General features: G+C 40.8%; 1 protein-coding gene across 1 annotated transcript in view; it reads left to right on the plus strand.

Moving 5' to 3' along the window:
- Positions 1 to 18,125, plus strand: part of grik4 (glutamate receptor, ionotropic, kainate 4) — a 305,728-nt gene that overhangs the window by 199,053 nt on the left and 88,550 nt on the right. Inside the window, exon 7 of the mRNA XM_044354238.1 lies at positions 12,023 to 12,188. Coding sequence (XP_044210173.1) covers positions 12,023 to 12,188 — 166 coding nt within the window. The remainder of the gene's footprint in view (positions 1 to 12,022; positions 12,189 to 18,125) is intronic.

An 18,125-nucleotide genomic window follows, 5' to 3' on the forward strand; every position in this document is an offset into this window, starting at 1 on the left:
AAATATAGTGAATTCAACAAGTCTTCACTTCCTCAGATGATGGGAGGACATAAAGACTGTTGTGTTGGTTCTTGTAGGAAACAACAGAACTTTTATTCATTTCAAAATTTGATTCACTTAGTTTTCAATGGGTGGGGACCATCAGCCTGCTGAAGGGCTGGAGATGGACTGGAGGGGGAGGTCTATGTTCAACAGATCTCTTTATCGTGTCATAAAGGGAGCCAAATTTAAACTGTTTTTGCACACACATTTAATGAAAGATGGAGCAGGCAAAAGAGAGAGGATGGTATTATATATTCTCATAGTTTGGGGGTCTCTAGACACACTGGGGACACATATTTATGTTAAAACATGAAAAAGTGCATTTTACATAATATGTGACATTTAAGAAACCTCAGGGAATAAATTTTAACTCAATCCACTTACCTACAGAGCCTGGGAGGGGCCACAGAGAAAAAATAATAATTTGTGCTCTCAATTTAATAATTAGTGCTCTCAATTTAACTATTTTTCCTGTTTCCTTCTTGTAGAGGGCACCAAATGTATTCAGCAGGACGTTTGAAGAAAGCGACGAAGAAGACATTTCCCCTGTCAGTTATTGATCCAAGCTAGATCCAAGGCAGCCAGGATTAGCCGAACGTCCTCCTTTCTGACAAAAAGGCCATGTTCTTTGCACTGTTGTGAATCCACCTATATCCATTAGGTGCCCTGAAACTGAGTTTTTATTAACTGGATGAAAGTGCTTAAGGCGAAAAAGTCAGTTATCCCATAGAATACATTTTATAAACGTTATTATAAGGGATCTCAGAGATAACACGGTGTTGTGCTTACAAGTCAAAACCTGAAGTATATCCACATATCATATCTTAGTCCAAGATCAAAATAAAACCTTATTAAATCCAAGCAATCCACAGTGAGTAGGGGATAAGCAGGATGGCATGAGGGTGAATTCTGTTAAATCGAGAGCACAAATTAGTTATTTTTTTCTCCATGGCCCCTCCCGGGCATCCGGACTTACCAGCTTTTTCTATTGCTTTAAATCGCAGCTCGTGGTCTTCAGCAGCTGATTTTCAGTTTACTAAGTGTGGAACGTGTACACTTGATAACAGGTGGTGGTGTACAGATTAATGACATTACATAAACATGTCTTTGTCTTGTGATGACATTATCAAAGTGTACGTGTTAATTGTTGTCATTAATAAATATTATACAGTATTTGAATGTGACACTTTGCAGACACTTAACTTTTCCAGTTTGTTGCATTGGTACAATATGTCGCTACTGCAAATAACATTTTGTTGTGTGTTGTGGTGATTATATTTGGTTATTTGGGTCTCAATGGGTTAGTGTTGGCACCAGTGAGATGAGAGTGCTGCCTGAATGTTCTTATTCTCCATGTTGAAATGCTGCCCAACCCATTTTTATCTCCTTTTTTTATTTCCATTTTTCCATTTTTATTTCATAAACCAACTGAGGACAATCTTGGTGCAGATTCAGCGAATGACCTTCATTCTCCTGTCAATATTGCAAGCACCTCTGTCCTTTGCTGCTTTGATTTACACTATGCTATTCTCATTCATTGCTCCATTTATCATTTATTTTCCTTCTTTACTTTCACCATACCATAGTTTTAACCAGTTTTCACCTTGCTGCCTCTGTCCCCTCTCTAATCATTATTACTGCCCTCACATAAGTCTCTGCTCTCCTCACTCTCTTGTCCTTATTCTCACCTCTTTCGTTCTTTTTTCTCCTGCTTCTCCTCTTGTTCCCTCTTTTCTCATTTCACCTTCACCACCTGTCTCTTTCTGGCCATTTCCTTCCTACCTAACTCCATATAAGACACCATCTATAAATGACTACCAGGTCAAGATCTGCCATTCTTAAGAAAACTAATAGAAAGAGGGGAAAAATAGTATTCAGAAGCCCACTTCCTCTCTCTCTCTCTCTCTCTCTCTCTCTCTCTCTCTTTCTGCCTCTCCCTAATCACCCTCCATCAGTCTCACGCTGAATCTCTATGTCTGAGTGCAGAGTGGTATTAGTTCTGCTGTGTCGGTCTTGTTCTGCTCGAGGGGTCAGCTTATGGTTCAGCTCTCCACTGTAATTGGGCTTTAAAACCACTATATGTAAAGTCAAACATTCTCCAGCCAAAGACAACATTGTTTTGGCAGCAAGTGATACATTATTGGCCCCTACCAGTAATCAGATCTGATTAATCAGAGCTGATCTGCATTTTTTCTCTCTGTGCATTATGACCAGCTGTAGGAGGAGCCACATTACTGTGATGTATGTTATATGAATTGGAAAACCTAAGCTGTAGCTTGCTTATTCATTGTGGTGTAGAAGCAGTAAGGTGCCTGTTGAATCTCAATAGGATTTCTGCATTTATTAGACACTAACTGCTTAGTATTCGTTCAGATCCTTGACTCAGAAAAGACAAAATACAGCGAAATGTGATGCAAATTAACATTTCATTAGTATATGCTTTACAGAATGACATGCTAGCCCACAGCTGAATGCAATTCACGTTCCAACACTCAATTTTTCATCCATTTGTTTTCTACTATTGTTTTTTAGACTTGAAATTAATTATAACCATTTGGATTTGTTAGCATATAAAGAAAGAGACTATCAAACTTGTCCTCCAGTGTTTTTTAAAAAGTACATCACAAATGGAATATGTGAAATCCTACAAAGACTTCCTCTGTTAAGATTCAATTGCTATTTTAGTTTTTTGTGTTAGAAAGCCTTAGGAATTAAATCTCAGACTCGGGAGTGAAAGTGAAACATTTAATGGCAGGTGCTCAGCTGACAGAGTCTCAGAAGTGGAGCTGCATCATCCCTCACGCATTTATTTCCCTTTTTGGACTTCTAAAGAGCTTTTCTGTTTGCCTCAAACAGACAGGTCAGTAGATAGTCTGTGGCTGTTCCCCTTAATGTCATTTTAAAGTTCTCCATGGCTATGGTGTCAGTGCAATAGATGATTAGATTATACCAGAGCACCATCAGAGAATTAAACTTACAGAGCGCCATGTTATGGTGATGAGGATGCTTGGGGAGGCAAATTGATGTGTCTCCATGACAGTTGCTGCTGAGGGGGCTCACATGGAGAGTGCAGGACAGGAAAAGGTGTCTTTTTTGATTTTCCATCCATAGTTCTGTCTTGATTTTCCAAGACAGAACTTTTTTTTTAATAGATGTTGTGCATGAACTAGAATAGCCAGTGCTTTTGTTTGTTCTTACATTGTGTACACAACTTGCGCTTTTCATTGGTCATTACTATAACCAGCCTAGTGGCTAATGTTTGAACTGATTGCAGGTTTTCAACACAGGATCATGTTAGCCTCACCGTCACTGCTTATGTTTGAGCTGGATTCTGTGTATTCCGGTGGTTGAATTTTTCTTAGCTACAGATCTTTGCTGTGAAATATGAAGGCAAAAGGTAAAATCAATTAATTTCAGTGAATTGCCTCACAGAGGAAACAAGTAAATCCGTGTCAATCTTTCGTGTCGAGTTCACTTTGGTAAAGATTGAAATAAGGATTAAAAAACAGAGGTAGCTTATTAGCTTTGTTACACCAGCCGCTTTTATATAAGGGTGGATGTACAGTATATTATAAACAGCTCCACAAAAGTAGAATGGTTTGCAAACAGTTTGAGACAAGCTGGTACAGACACATCTTTTGAATAAACTGTGTGAACTTATATCCTGTCAGCCACCAAGCTATGTAGCATAGTGACCGAAAATAGCAAGACACCTAGCTTGGATAGCTATTGTAAGGGACTAATGCCAGCATGTTACTGGCTGGCTAGTATGTTAGCAGTTAGCTTGCCAGCTGTGGTTAACCAATAGCTCTTCAAGTCCTCACTATGTCTCCAAGCTTCTCGCACCACTTATTTTATGAGGACACTGCTGTGCCATTGCTGTGTCATTCGTTTCTATTTGTGTAAATCTGATTATTTTGAATAAAGTTCATATGATTGTTGTTTGTGTAAATGATGTAACAATGTATAGAAGCTAACACTCAACTTCCCTACCTTATAAGGACTGTCATACATTTAATGGCAACATTTATTCCAAAACATTATCTGGTCTTTAACAATAAATAATACAAAAGTATGTACATTGTATAGTGTACTTATATTGAATATCATAGTGCCTTGTTTTTATGTATATAGCTTCACAAGTTGCGGTAAGCACAGCATAAAGCAGAAAATGTCAGAAAATGTTTGATAATGAGTAAGCAATGGATTCAAATGATGAATAATACATTATGGCCAATTCTAAAAGGTTTTTGTGTGCATGTGCATACAGTTGCACAAATCTGTAAGTACATTAAAAGAATGTGGGTGTTAAACTGGGTGTCACTCTGTACATGATTTCTCCCTTCACTCTGCTTGCAAACAAAATGCAGGTGCTCCTCCTGTCTCTTCCTAATCATAATTAGAGGAGCACAGCTGTCGGCGGCACCTCTGCTGACCCTTTTCTCACAACACCATTGATCTGTCTTGTCAAGGCCGCACCGGCAGAACCGCCATGTGCATATCCAAATCCACTATCTTGTCATCATGAAACGGTCTCTTGATTTGATCACTGAGATGAAAGCGAGGAAAAACGGAGCGACTCCCAGGTGAGCTGCAGGCAAAATAGATTTCAATTTAGCTGATTGTTGTCATCGAGGGTATGAAAAGGGACTCTACTCCTTATTAAAATGTTGCTTTTGTTTTGTCGTAGTCAGTTGTGTCAAGTAGCAGAGTTTTTGTCTTGTTTGGAAGGAGACAATAATCAACCCAGCTGGTATTGCTTAGCTCTCCGCCAGTTGCTCACCAAATTAATGCACTGCTGTTTTCACTCTGCAAACTGAAACTCAGCAAGGACATTTGTGTCTTTTGTCCCTCCATCAACATGTTTGTGTTCTACTCTAAGGCCACGTTCTACAAGATTTGTTGGGCAACGGTTTCCCAATTTTATTGTGTAAAGTTGAGCTGTGCTTTGTTTGGGTAGTTTAAGTCGAACATTTGGCTAGATTTCCAGAGCTGGATCGAGCCCATTGTTAGATTAAAAAAACAACACTTTTCCAATTAAAGCTCCCTATAGAAAATTTTGGATGCAACGATACAAACATGTTTTTTTTTCATGCTTGATAAACACAGGTAGACTTACAATGGGCATATAAGACCATATTTAGTTGTAAACGTTGCATCAATTAATCAGGTATGAGGCAGGAGGCTGCACCAAATCAAATTAGTGTTTTTTTTTGTCGTTGGTTTTGTTTTTGTTTGTTTTTCTTATCCCCAGCGCTCACAATAATACCAACACAGCTGGTAGCCAAACAGGGGAGTTTAAAAATACTTCATTCTTTTTTTTCTTTTTTTTTTTACAAAGACATGTGCTCTGAAATAGGGCAGTGGAGTGAAGAACGGGTCTCTCTGGAGGAAAGGAACTTTTTTTCTCTCTGAACTGGCTGATCAATGAGATAGAGATCTCGTGGTCAGTGTTCCACTCTCCTAAAAGGCACCATGGGATCCACAGCCCACTTCATCTTTATCACTGGCCTGCTTCTGCTCTGACCGCAGGGACCTGATGCAGGCTTATTACTACAACAAATAGAGATCTTGCTGCATAGGCTGAGGCTGGGATGAGCTGGCGGTCGGGGATGGAGATTGTTGGGATTGAGTGGATACTCAACCCCTACTATCGCTGGTGTCTGATCTCCCTCCTTTCTCTCCCACGAGATTTTTATTTTGCCTTTTCTGAATGCCAACAGCTGGTCTCCCAAATCCCCCATAAACCTTTCGGGGTGAAAGGGGATCAGGTAGATATAATAAAATACCACCTGCACTCCTCCATCTTCTGCTACCCCGCAACACCATCCTTGCCAAAGCCACTCTAGCGTCCCAGCCTTGGCATCACACATGCTGACTGATTGACAATGTCTCCAACAGCATCTGTTCTCTAATACCCAATAGCCAACATAATTCACTCGCTTGCAATAGGCTATTTCCAGCCAGGCTTCATACCCGTACTTTCTACAACAGATGATCTCCAAACTGATTAGCTACAGTATGTCCAGTTTTTGAAGGTAAACTAACTATTCTCCGTCTGGCTTCAGCTAACCTTGTATTCAGCTCACTGAGACTGAGTGGCTGCTGTCCATTTGGCTGCAGCGCTAAGTGTTTCAAGGACGGCTCAGTCTTTCTGCCAAGCATGTGTTGTATGCTAATTGATAGCCAAGTCAACATGTAATGTAACATGTGTAATGTAAATGAGTCCCTTCAAAGATCACCAATGAACAGCACTAATTCTAACGTTCTTACAGCTGTGCCTGACACGTTCCAAGATCCAAAAAAAGTGCTGTGATACTTTATTAAACAGAGTTTTGTTCTGCTGCCCCTCTGAGTTCAAGCCGACAGATGTAGTTGCTCATTATGTCTCTGTTCTCCATATGGCACTACTGCACATCCACCTCCTCTTCACCTCCTCTCACTCGGACTCCCTCCCCTGCAGGCTTCTGTTGGGTTCACAGCGGACAGGTAGCAGAATGACTTGGTCACTTGTCAGCTCAACAACCGAGGCAACCCAGAGCTTGTTGGACTGGATGGAAGGGAAATTAGCTTTCACCTTCACTCCAGCTCAGAGCAACGGTATCCTCGCTAATGCCTGGTCAGATGTGAAACCATTGTTCTTGAATGTTATCTCAAATCTTCCACTGAATAGGGGCCATCATAGGTTACTGGTAATGGGTTATTGGTAAGCTATATACAAAGCAATGCCAAAAAAACCTGGCTGTTTCCAACAATCATCATTATCATCACTGGCTCATAGGTTTGAAAATGTGCTGGTTCACTTTATTCCTTGTTTTAATAGCTAATCTTAGCAGATCAGAGTGCAATCTCAGTGTAATTAAGGCAAGTATATTGTAAGCACATTGTAATTGGGTTGAGACATTTTTGCTGCCAAACAAAAGTGCCTTCTTTCCCCCACTGTTCACCGTGTGTGCAAGTGTGTGTATGTGTTACTTGTGCAAAGCCTGTGTCCTGTGAGAGCCCCCTCATTAAACGCATGTCAAACCTCTGTCTGCAGACCTGCCAGCCTTTCTGTCACACTGCAGGAAACACACACACACATACACATATATATGGACAAGAGCACACAGCCACACATCCAAGCCAGAGTGGGCAGACTCAGTTTCTGTTTCATACACACACTCTGAGAAAACAGGGTACCGAGTTGTATCTTTAGCCGTCGGGCTGTAAGTAGGCTTTACGTAGGCTGAGTAATCTCATGTCTCATGTTTAATTTTTTTTTTAACACAAAGTAGCGGTCTAAAATGTGCAAACTTAATGTGAAAACTTATTTCCAAATCTATACATAACATTAAATATTTATGTCTAAACAAGGTGAGAATCAAAGTCAAAGTTTTGAAAATAACATCCTTGAATGAATTATTTATTAAGAGTTCAACCCTCAAAAACCCTTAGCTTAGTGTGTTTGCAGAATTTTGTAGTATCTCGGTTATGTGTTGCCCATGTAAACACCATATCCTGGTTTCAGAAATCCAGATAAGACGGAGAAAGACACAAATCCTTATAAGTGAAATAACCAAAACTTTGGCAGTATATGTTGTGTTCATGTAACACCCAATCAATCAATCAATCAATCAAAATATCTTGTCAAAGGGATAAGTAAATATGACTAAGAATCTTTAAGTATTCATTGCCAACTTTGGACACTAGACAGTTTTTGATACTTGGTGCCAGAGACATATTTCAGTCTGCATCCAAAAATGGCTGAAGTGCGATACTCAACACTTGTCAAAACATAATTTGTAATATAAATAAATATCAGGACTGCTTTTCTAATAGGGAACAACTACGGCATCTTCTAAATAATAAATGAGAGTCACAGTACTCTGCTTCAACTTGCAATGCATTTGGAGCCCATAGAGACCAAACAATAACTGAGCTAAATGCTGATGTTGTTACTGGATCCCCTGAAGCTATATGTCTTGTGAAATGAACTAATAACAGAGAAGACATGAGACAGATTGCCTTTGACAACAGAATCAAATGTCACACCACCGAATTCAGTGAAACCATTTAATGAGTGCTGATTGCAACCTCTTTGCCATCCCTCACTCACTGTTTATGTCCGTTATATTACTGTGTGTCTGTGTATGTTTTTCTCTTCCTGTCTTGTGCACCGTTTCCCCCTATCTCAGCCTCTCTGTCACTCATTGCTCTCTTCCTCTGTCGCAGTTTCTCTCTATCCCTCTCTCCATTTTCCTCTTTTCTGTCTTTTCACTTGCACTCTTTCTCCCTTTCCTCACCCACCCTTCGTTCCCCTGATACTCACCTGTCTCTCTCCACAGCAGTCACCTTGGTATTTAGTTCTATCTACAGTGAAGCTACCAGATTATTAAAAGCAGAGCGGTTACCTTGGGCTTTATTGTTTGCTTGAGATCCCCCCCCCACAATTTTCAAATGTAATTAGTTTCACTCCCACACCAGTAGTGCTATGGCCCTGAGCAGATGCTTTTAAAAGACACTTCCGTAACTGTCTAATTTTGAGTTACAGCTTGTTTACTAGTATCTACAACTTCACATCACCTCTAAAAATTCTTTTGTGCCTTTTCCAAATAGCTAAACTAAAAAAATTCACTAATTTCCTGTAAATTGATAATAATTTGTGAGAAGAATATTTGTAAACCACAGAGTGAAGGGAAATTATTTTGAGAGTGGTCTTCTCATGAAAGATGACTGTGTTCTCTGATTATAAGCTTTCAACTCAGTCACACACATGTAGAGTATCATCATAATAAAACCAAAATATTTTAGATAAAATCTTTAAGGAAACACATTTACTCTGTTAGATTGCTTTACCCACTGCTGACAGTAAAAAAAAAAAAGCCTGCAATATACTGTGAGCAAGCAACAAGCTGTAGACAGGCAGAACCTTAAGGGAACATTTTTTTCAAGCTGTAAATATCGTCATAAAATCACCTTATAATGTTATAGTGAAGGTGTTAGTAGATGTTGTTTTTGGCCACCTGAATTTTTAGCTGCTAAGTGCTCCTGTATGTTCACCAGCTAGTCACTAACTTTGTCTCCCATTTGGTGCTGGTAGTACTGGGTTTATCAGAGGTGTTTTGCTGGAATAGAGCTGGCTGCTGCTTCTGGAAATGGTGTTGATGAGGGTGGTGAAGGTGAACCATTAACACCTAAGGATGAATCACAGGCTGTTTGTTTGTTGCTATGAATGACTCCTTTCACATTACAAATGATAATTTGATCCATTGTTAGTATAAAATAATTATTAGTGCAGCTGTAATAATTACCACAAACCTAAACAAAAGTGGCATTGTTCATGACAGTAAATCAACAAGTCATAATTTGTGGTAAAATGTGCTAAATTGACTCACTTTGGATTAGTAGCCAGCATTGCTGGCATGGCAAACTTGTGAGTTTCCTGCAGCGCTAAGCTGAAGCTGCTAGCTGCAGCTGTTCGGTTCATAGGGTCTTTGAAGGAGGAAAGATTTTTTCTCTGTTTTTATTTTTGGGATTAATCGACCAGCAGAGTGACTGATACTAGCTGTTGGTTGCAGATAAGAAGTCTGGCAAGTGACTTTGATGTGGCTGACAACTTGCTGTTAGTAATGTGGAGATTGATTTTCTTTGCTTGGAGTACCCCTGTTTTAACTCGAGTTTTGATTCAAAACACTTTGTCGCTCCACCACATGAGGCGGATAGTGACTGCCACTGTTTAACAACCAATTAATCATATTGCTCTAACCAAGGGAAAATGTGTTGAGGCACAATGTATAGATGAGATCCTGTTGAGATCCAAGCCTTGCTGTAAGCTACATTTTGTCATGTTCCTTGTGAATGCTTAATGCAGTATGATATGTTTAAATTGCATAGAAAAATATTGCAGATCAAGTGCATTTTCACCAAATAAATGCATGTTAACGTTTTTTTTCCAGTAAACATAACATATGAAAATGAGGCTTCATACAGCATAATATGATGATGAATCAAGACTCAGAGCCAAGTAATTCCCCTGTGATGCCATCCTTTCTAGCAATAGGGTCCAATGGGCCAACAGAATGGAAATGGACAAAGTGTGTGTATTTTTATGTGTGAATGTGAATATGACCCCCTCCCTCCCCCCCCTCCTGGCTGCCTCAGATACAGCCTATCGAAGCGTGTCAGGTTTCTAAGTGAAAGGGGTCGGGTGGCACCAGTCCGCGATGCTGAAAAGGAAGGAAAGAACAGATGGGAAAAGGGGACAAGTGGAAAAAAAAGAGTAAACAATCTGGGATACACAGAGAAACAGGAGAGAAAGGGACAGAAATGAGAAAAGGGTAGTGAGAAATTGTGCAAATACAACAGGGAGGATCAAGGACACACCTGAAGAGGGGCACATTTCCCCAGTGTGGTGTACAGCTATTACCCAGGTTTTAGGGCTCCTTGAGAGGAATGAGCAGAACAGTGTTCCAGCAGGGGCTGTCAGTAGTGGCCGCACCTCCATCCATCCAGACACCAGGGACTCCATTACACCCTGATGGGCAGGGATGGAAAACCAATCGAGGGGATATGGGGACCAGAGGGAAAGCAATGTATGGGCGCTGGGAACCACACAGACAGGCAATCTGCCATGATGAAGAGGCTCCCTTCCCTGTTCCTCCACTCGGACCCAGCACGTCCTCCTGCATCCCCTTCAAGCCCCACTACGCTCAACCGCAATGCCTTGCCAGCTGACCGACCCAACACCTGCCACACTCATTCACACTCTGACTCTCCCGTCCTTTTCCTCCCAAGCCTCACTGTAAGCTCTGGCAGTGTGTATCCCTTCACATCACACGGAGAACTGAAGCAGAGATGGATTTCATTTGAGGGAAATAGATGGGAGTGGTGTTTGAATTGGGGTGGAATGTAATCTATGATTTTCCTGAAGTTCAGCAGATTCATAGGTAGCTCCAGGTTGAATCTGTTGCTGCGCTCAGGCAACATTGAAGGCTGCAATGTTAGCTGCAGTGTACTTAATCTCCCTTCTGTCAGCGGGGATGAGCCTGTGTCGAACATACCTGTTAGTACAGTGGGGGTGGTATGATAAATTAATTAGGGGCCGCTAAGGAATACAGTTTTTATATAGCTACAGTGAATCAATGCTGTGGAAACATGCGTATGCCTCACAATAGGGTTGAGATGAAAGAATTGTGTATTTATTGATTCCTTCTGAAGGCTTGGCTGGCTTTCTTTTACTTACTCATTGTGTCTGATCTTTGCTCTGACTACTAGAAAGACACATGCACCTCAGTACATATTTTCGTCTAATCCCTACAAATATTAAAAGATGCACATGTTACTTTTATGTATGAACTGTACTGTATATGATTATGCTGATGATATAATGAACAGTGTCTGTGCATAGATATCTTCTAAAAGCACCGAGACTCATGTCCAAAAATATTATCACATAATTCATATCCAGATGTTTGATACATCATGATAACATTGTGCATGTGTGTTGTAACAGCTGAGCTACCCCACGATGACTCATGTAAACAAATGTTTTGTAACAGTGGGTTGAAGAGGTGTTATACTGAAGATTTCTTTAACAAGGGCTCATTAGCGTGGGTGGAACAAAAATAAGTTTTCAGAACCATACTTGTACTTTATATGAGCTTCAGTGCCTCCATTACTCAAAAAAATGTGTATTCTGAATATGCACATCACCGCAGACCCCTGGGTTATCCTTGCTTGCAATTTATCATAACAGATTAAACCGGTTTCCTCAGAGCTATTCTTTCTTCTACCTGTCTGCTGGCACGTACTATTTTTACTCTGCAGTTCACACACACACATTCTCTCGTTTTTATCTCTTTTATGGGTGTCCTGTCTGCAGACGCCTGCTGCATTTTTAAACATAAACGTTAATGTGAAATGTCACCACCCAACTACTCAACTGCAAACGATTAAAATAGTTTGATTAAGATAGTTTGACATGAATATTTCTGTGCAGGTGCCCTATGTCAAGGTGGCTCCAGAGGATATTCTGAAGGTTCAGTTCCCGCGGTTCACCACTCTAGACCTGAGGCCAACCAACATGGACATCAGCCTGGCTGTGGCCGGTCTTCTCACCTTCTTTAACAGCACCACCGCCTGCCTCATCTGTGCACAGGCTGACTGTGAGTACAGCATTCACACTCTTATGACAAAATACACATATCACACTCACCTGGGGAGGAGGATGTTCACAAACCATAGTCCCTACATCTGTCAACAAAGTGTGAAGAGTGCAAACATCATTGTTTAATGTGTTATCCTTTAACACGTATTAGCACACATAAGATTCTCACACGCATGCTGACTGTGTTCTGACAACAGATGCAGCGCTTACCAACATCTCACCCTGTGACACGCTCGCATCTGAAGCAGCTGCTGCACTCCACAGCTAGAACTCCCCCACACAGCAGCATGCCTGACGTCAGCATCCCAAAATAAATCACATTTACGGAGGAATCCTTGCTCTCTTTCTATGTCATCATCATCCTTTAATTAAAGTAATGACATAGGGCCAAACCCACAAAAGGATTTGGCCCTATGTGCAAATGAGGCAAAAAGATAGCATGTAATTCACAAAGCACCCACAAAGGTTGAAATGCACTGCAAACTGTGCTGCCAAGCAAATAGCGTCATTGTGTGCCTGTTCTATTTGCATGCATGTAAATTAGGTAATACTCATACATTCGACACAAAATTGGCCCCTTTCTATGCAAATAAGCGTTGTTGCAAAAACAGTCTAATTCACAAAGACCAGCACTAATTGCCACACGCAGTTAGGGTGGAGTTATTAGCATCTTCAGAGAGTTGGTGTAAACTGCACACACTCACTCCTCACTCACTCTCTCTCTCTCTCTCTTCAAATCTTCAAGCCTGTGAAGCTTGAATGATATTGAATTGATATTCAATGATATCAAGAGTTAAATCTTCAGTCAGACATGGGGGAGGGAGGGTGAAGTGGGTATGGGGTGGTAGGCTTATCTTGGACTTTCAGCTACGTAAAAATAAAAAATGTCCCGACAGCTCTGATGCAGCTCAGGATTCATCCATAAGTGCTGCTTTATTACAAACAGTTCCACCATATAAACGTGGAATCAGTGTGTAACAGCTGATCTGTGTAGATGTGTAGCAGATCACAGAACATCAATACCGTCAGATCCTGACTGATCCAGTGTTAATGAAGCTACTGCTGCTGTGCTGCGTGCGTAAATGCGCACAGCCTCTTTCTCAGTTTGGAGACACACTTATCGTTTCAGCTGCTGTGTGATGCTGCAGCCAGCTGTGACACACAGCCAGCTGTGGGCAACAAACAGAACATTAGTGCTGATGTTTCTGCAAAATCCTGCATACATTCAGTAACACCTGAACATTATTGTAAGATTCAGACATTAACCTAACACATTTCAGACCTGCCTAAGTCACATTAATAGCTGTAGCCTATTTTGATGGGCATTTCAGTAGATTATGTTATAGATGCGAAATACTAGAGGAGCAAAATAAGCAAAAAAAAATACATGAAAGTTGGTTTGTGATCATGGAGAGCTCTGTGTGTGCGCAACTCTGCTAATTAAAGACACACAATTTGAGGCTTTTGCTCTGCAGTTTTCATTGTGGACCAATCTGTTTGCTGAAATGTGAAGAAAAGCCTGAAACACTTGAAACCGCTCTGCTCACTCAAACAGACGCAAAACAGGGGAAAATTGCACTCAAAAACTTTATGGGCGTGTTTGAGCCGGCATATTATTAGCTCAAAATCATTTGTGAATAGGACCTTAAAACGGGGCAGATAGCGGGTGCAATCCATTCTTTGTGGATTTGGCCCATAGTAGGTTACACTGTGTTATGTATAATATGCCTTCAACCCTATTTCTCAGTGTGATATCTACAAGACTCTGTATACACTGCCTGCTGATAATCAAGATATTTCTTTAAAGAAAGACAAAAGAGAAAGTGGGTGAAGTTTGCAGCCGTATCCACCAGTGATCTGACCGCCTCCTTGTCAAAGGCACTCGTTAGATTCTTAAGATACTAAACTGAATGACCTTAAAAAAGCTTGGAAATCTCCTTGAGGGAAGTTATTTTCGTAAATAGAGAGGAAGATTAAATCATGGCCTGTTCCCACCCTCTGTAGTCCTGCAAGCAGTAATTACAACTCCCTAGACAAAGGCACCACGACCCTGAGTGGCACCAGCTAACCTTTTTCCTAATCAGCACAAGGCTTTGAAGAAAGGAAATAGGCTTGAGACATCAACCATGTGTCAGACGGCCCAGAGATGGCAACGAGCCACTCTGAACCGCCCTCCCCGCCTATCTCAATTCTCAGTTCTTCTGCCTTTCAACTTCCTCTTTGACTGTCTTCTGGTCTTTACTTTGGAGTCTCCTTTCATTCATAACCTTTAAGACAAGCTTTGTCACTCAAAGCACCACGTCTCATACATATATCAAACCAAAAGTGTTTACTGTTAGTTACAATAAATTAATGCAAATATTTGATACATTTTTCATCTTTTGTACATTTTGCTGAACACATACGATGGCATTTGATTATGCAGAAATTGAAAAAGTGTTGCCTGGAAGAATTAATTAAACTTACTAAGGAGAAAATATGCCTTATCTTAGTTTAACCCAACCCTACTTCATAACCCACCACAACTGCAAAGGTCAAACATGTATTATTAGTTGTTATTCCCTCTAGGTGCTCCTGTACCTGTCAGACATTCTTCCAATTCAGAGCTCAGATCCTGTTGCTGTGACATTTATTCCACACAGTTGATTAATACAGCTCTGGCGAGAAAAGTGATAACAAGTGAACCTTTAAGCCACCCAATGACTTTAATATTGGTGAGTTAGGAGAAAAGAAACTAGTTTTTAACACTATTTTACTTCTCCCCTCTGGTTGTGTGTGGGGGAGTGTGGGTCAGTGTGGAGGTTCTTATTTTGTGTCAGTGGGCTAAGAGAGAACTGGATAGGAAATTAAATGAAATGAAAAGAAATGAAATGAAATGAGGGGCGATGAGAGGTAGATAGAAGAGACCAAGGGGGAACCTGAAATGAGAGATGAGAGGAGAGGTGGGGAGAGGGGAAAGCATGAGGGTGAAATGTAGTGACTGGGATGAGGAAGGAGGGGAAGTAAACACGCTGGAATTATACATTGGCAACAAGAGGGAGACGGTCCAGGAAATGACGTGTTGGTATTGATTGCACCTTCTCATGGGACCCTCATTCATTCAATAGAAAATGCAGCAAATGGCAGCATGCCTGGTTTTGTGTGTGTTTGTGTGTATGTTTGTGTGTAAAGGTCTGTGTTCAGCAATAGCATCAGCTGAAACCCCTTCAACTTTGGCTCCAGCTCCACGAGCCCCACCCCTCCCTGTCAGCTCACACAGTCAGTTGGTCGGTTGGCAGCCTGCTGTCATTGGCTCGTCCACATGTGCCGGCCTCATTAATCACCCAAGCTAGTGACAGCCTAATAGAGCGTGGCCAATTCATGAATATTTTCCAGCCATGGCTGAGGAGGCAGGAGTGAAGGTGGAGCTATGCCCAAAGGCATGGTGCACACCAGGACGGACATTAATCTAGCTAACCTCCACTATCGATGGCAGTGTGTGCAGTAGCAGCCGCAGCACTGTAACTCTTGCCCAGAATACTGTCTGTGTAGTTAAATTTTTAGACCCGCTGGGTGGCTCCGCATGTCATGTGGTTGTAGCCTTTGGTAAATGAGAAGGGACACGCATTAAAATGCATGCACACAACACATCTGCTTGCACACATGTACTCTAAGCAAACCAGGCACTCAGAGCCACTGTACTACAGCAGTGCACTTTCATTAGTGAGGTGATTGGTGCAGCTGTCAGTAGGCTACAGGAGAACATCCAGTATGCTCTGAAATTTAACTGGAGCTGCAGCGCAGGTACAGGATTTCTCAGTTCAGCAAAACAGCAGGCCTCAAGTGCTTGCAGAGATTTTTTTTCCACCTTTGGTAGGCACAGTTGGAGAGTGAGGCTTGCCATTTCAGCTACCTGTATTGTTCCATTGCAGCTACCGTAGAAAACAACACTTCCAATACCACTTTTTGAATCAGGCTTCCACTGTAATCTGCTCAATTATACAATATGTCTTATACTAATTGCGCTTTTCTCTGATAATGGTAGCATGCCTATGTCATCTAAAAAATTACAGCTCTGAATTACTCACAGTTTCTAACAGTTTCACCTACTCTCTCTCCAACACTCTATGTGGCATTGCCATCAGTAACCTATAATCAGCGTTAGTCAGGTGGAAGTGATGGCCTAGTGACTTAGGAAAAGGAATGTATACAAAGGTGTAAAAATGATGGGATGAGAGTAATTGCAGGGGATGGTATTTATGACTTGGATAATTATTATGTGGCGGCTACTACGAACCCATGTGGAGGGCAGCAATGTCAGTAGTCAAGGTGATGTTGGTGGTGGTGCTAGTAGTAGTATTTGCTTTTTACAGCACTTTGTTGTTTTAAAATCCTTCATTGAATAGATGGAATTCAATGGGCTTTAAACTCCCCTGCCTGTTTTTTGGATAAATTAGTTGACTTATTATAATGAGATTTTGGATTAGTGGAGAGTGGGTGGAGTTATGTGCATAGCTGCGTCTTTGCTTGAGTAAAATGTAAAGTCTTTACTTGGTCTTTCTGTCTAATTACAAAAAAACCCAAAAATGATATAGCCAGATTTCTCACCTGCATCAAAAGACACATCAAGAGACATCTTCTGTCTGCCAGGTAGTTTGTTATGTTACTGTGACATTCTGGGTTTAAAGCCAGCAACTATTTCATCCCCTCTCTCCCCCCATATTTTCTCCTATTGTTACCTATCCTATGAAGACCAAATAAAAAGCCAAATAGACATCAAACAGAAGCATCCACTGTGAGTCACTCGCTAGAGGGTTTTTTCCAACAAGTCAGATTGACCAGAACTCTACTATCTTTGCTTTTTTTTGCCATTTTCTCAAGTAATATCACACTCAAGCTGAGAGTTATATGAGTCATATCACACTCAACCTACAAATTAACTTTAACCAGGATGATAAGACATTTGCGGTTTCCAATTTGCCGAATGAAGAATGAATATGAATGCTGTTTGCAAAGAGAACAAGAATGATCAGCAGGAGCACATCAGATCAGCACCAGTACAGTGTGACAGGTGGATTACAGTCACTATGGATGGTTCCACACTTTTATAGTTATTTGGGTTAATGGGAAGGGGAATATGCTCAGACATACTTTGAATGTTTTGACACATGATCATGTCTACAGCATTTTAAAGTAATGGCCTCAATGGTGGCAAAGTCATATAACTAGGTCTTACTCTCCTCTCAGTTCTAAATGATGAGTTGTCATAATGTCTGAGACAGACAGAGTCATGTGTGGTCCATACCAATGAGCATGTATAGACTTTAAACCAGGCACTAACCCCAAACCATACTCTAACCTTAACCTAAACCTAATTCTAATCTTAACCATAAAACTAAGTGTTTAAGGATAATGCTGGTGATATTCTATATTTTTCTTATTGTCAACAAAACCCATGAAAAGACCAAAACCTGAACACTGAATTATTTCAGGCTTTGGTTACGTATAAGCCTGCATAACCAAAGCCTGAAATAGCTTGTTTCTCTGTGTCACTTCGTTCCATTATTTAAAAAAATATATATTAAAAACATATTGATGTTGCACTCAGTGTTCCTTCATTAGGAGGAATACGGGTACTTTAGTTTAATTTGAGTTGATTCCACATAACACTGTCCTGCTGCTGTAAACACTCACTAGTGCACCAAGTTGGTCCTCAACAAATACACTGTGTACTCCAGTTTTAATTATGTTTGCTAAAAACTACAGTGATGTTTTAGGAAATTATAACATTTTTCAGAGATTAAATCACAGTATGTATCCATAACCCATTTTTATAGACATACTCCTTTAGTAGAAACAAATGGGGAAGACAGAGGAAGTTGTAGAGTATTGAGAGACAGACAAACACAATGTTGGTTGGGGTCTTTTCCTGTGATTTCTAGACAAAGGAAAAATG

Source organism: Thunnus albacares, chromosome 6, assembly GCF_914725855.1.
Source record: "Thunnus albacares chromosome 6, fThuAlb1.1, whole genome shotgun sequence".
Taxonomy (NCBI): Eukaryota; Metazoa; Chordata; class Actinopteri; order Scombriformes; family Scombridae; genus Thunnus; species Thunnus albacares.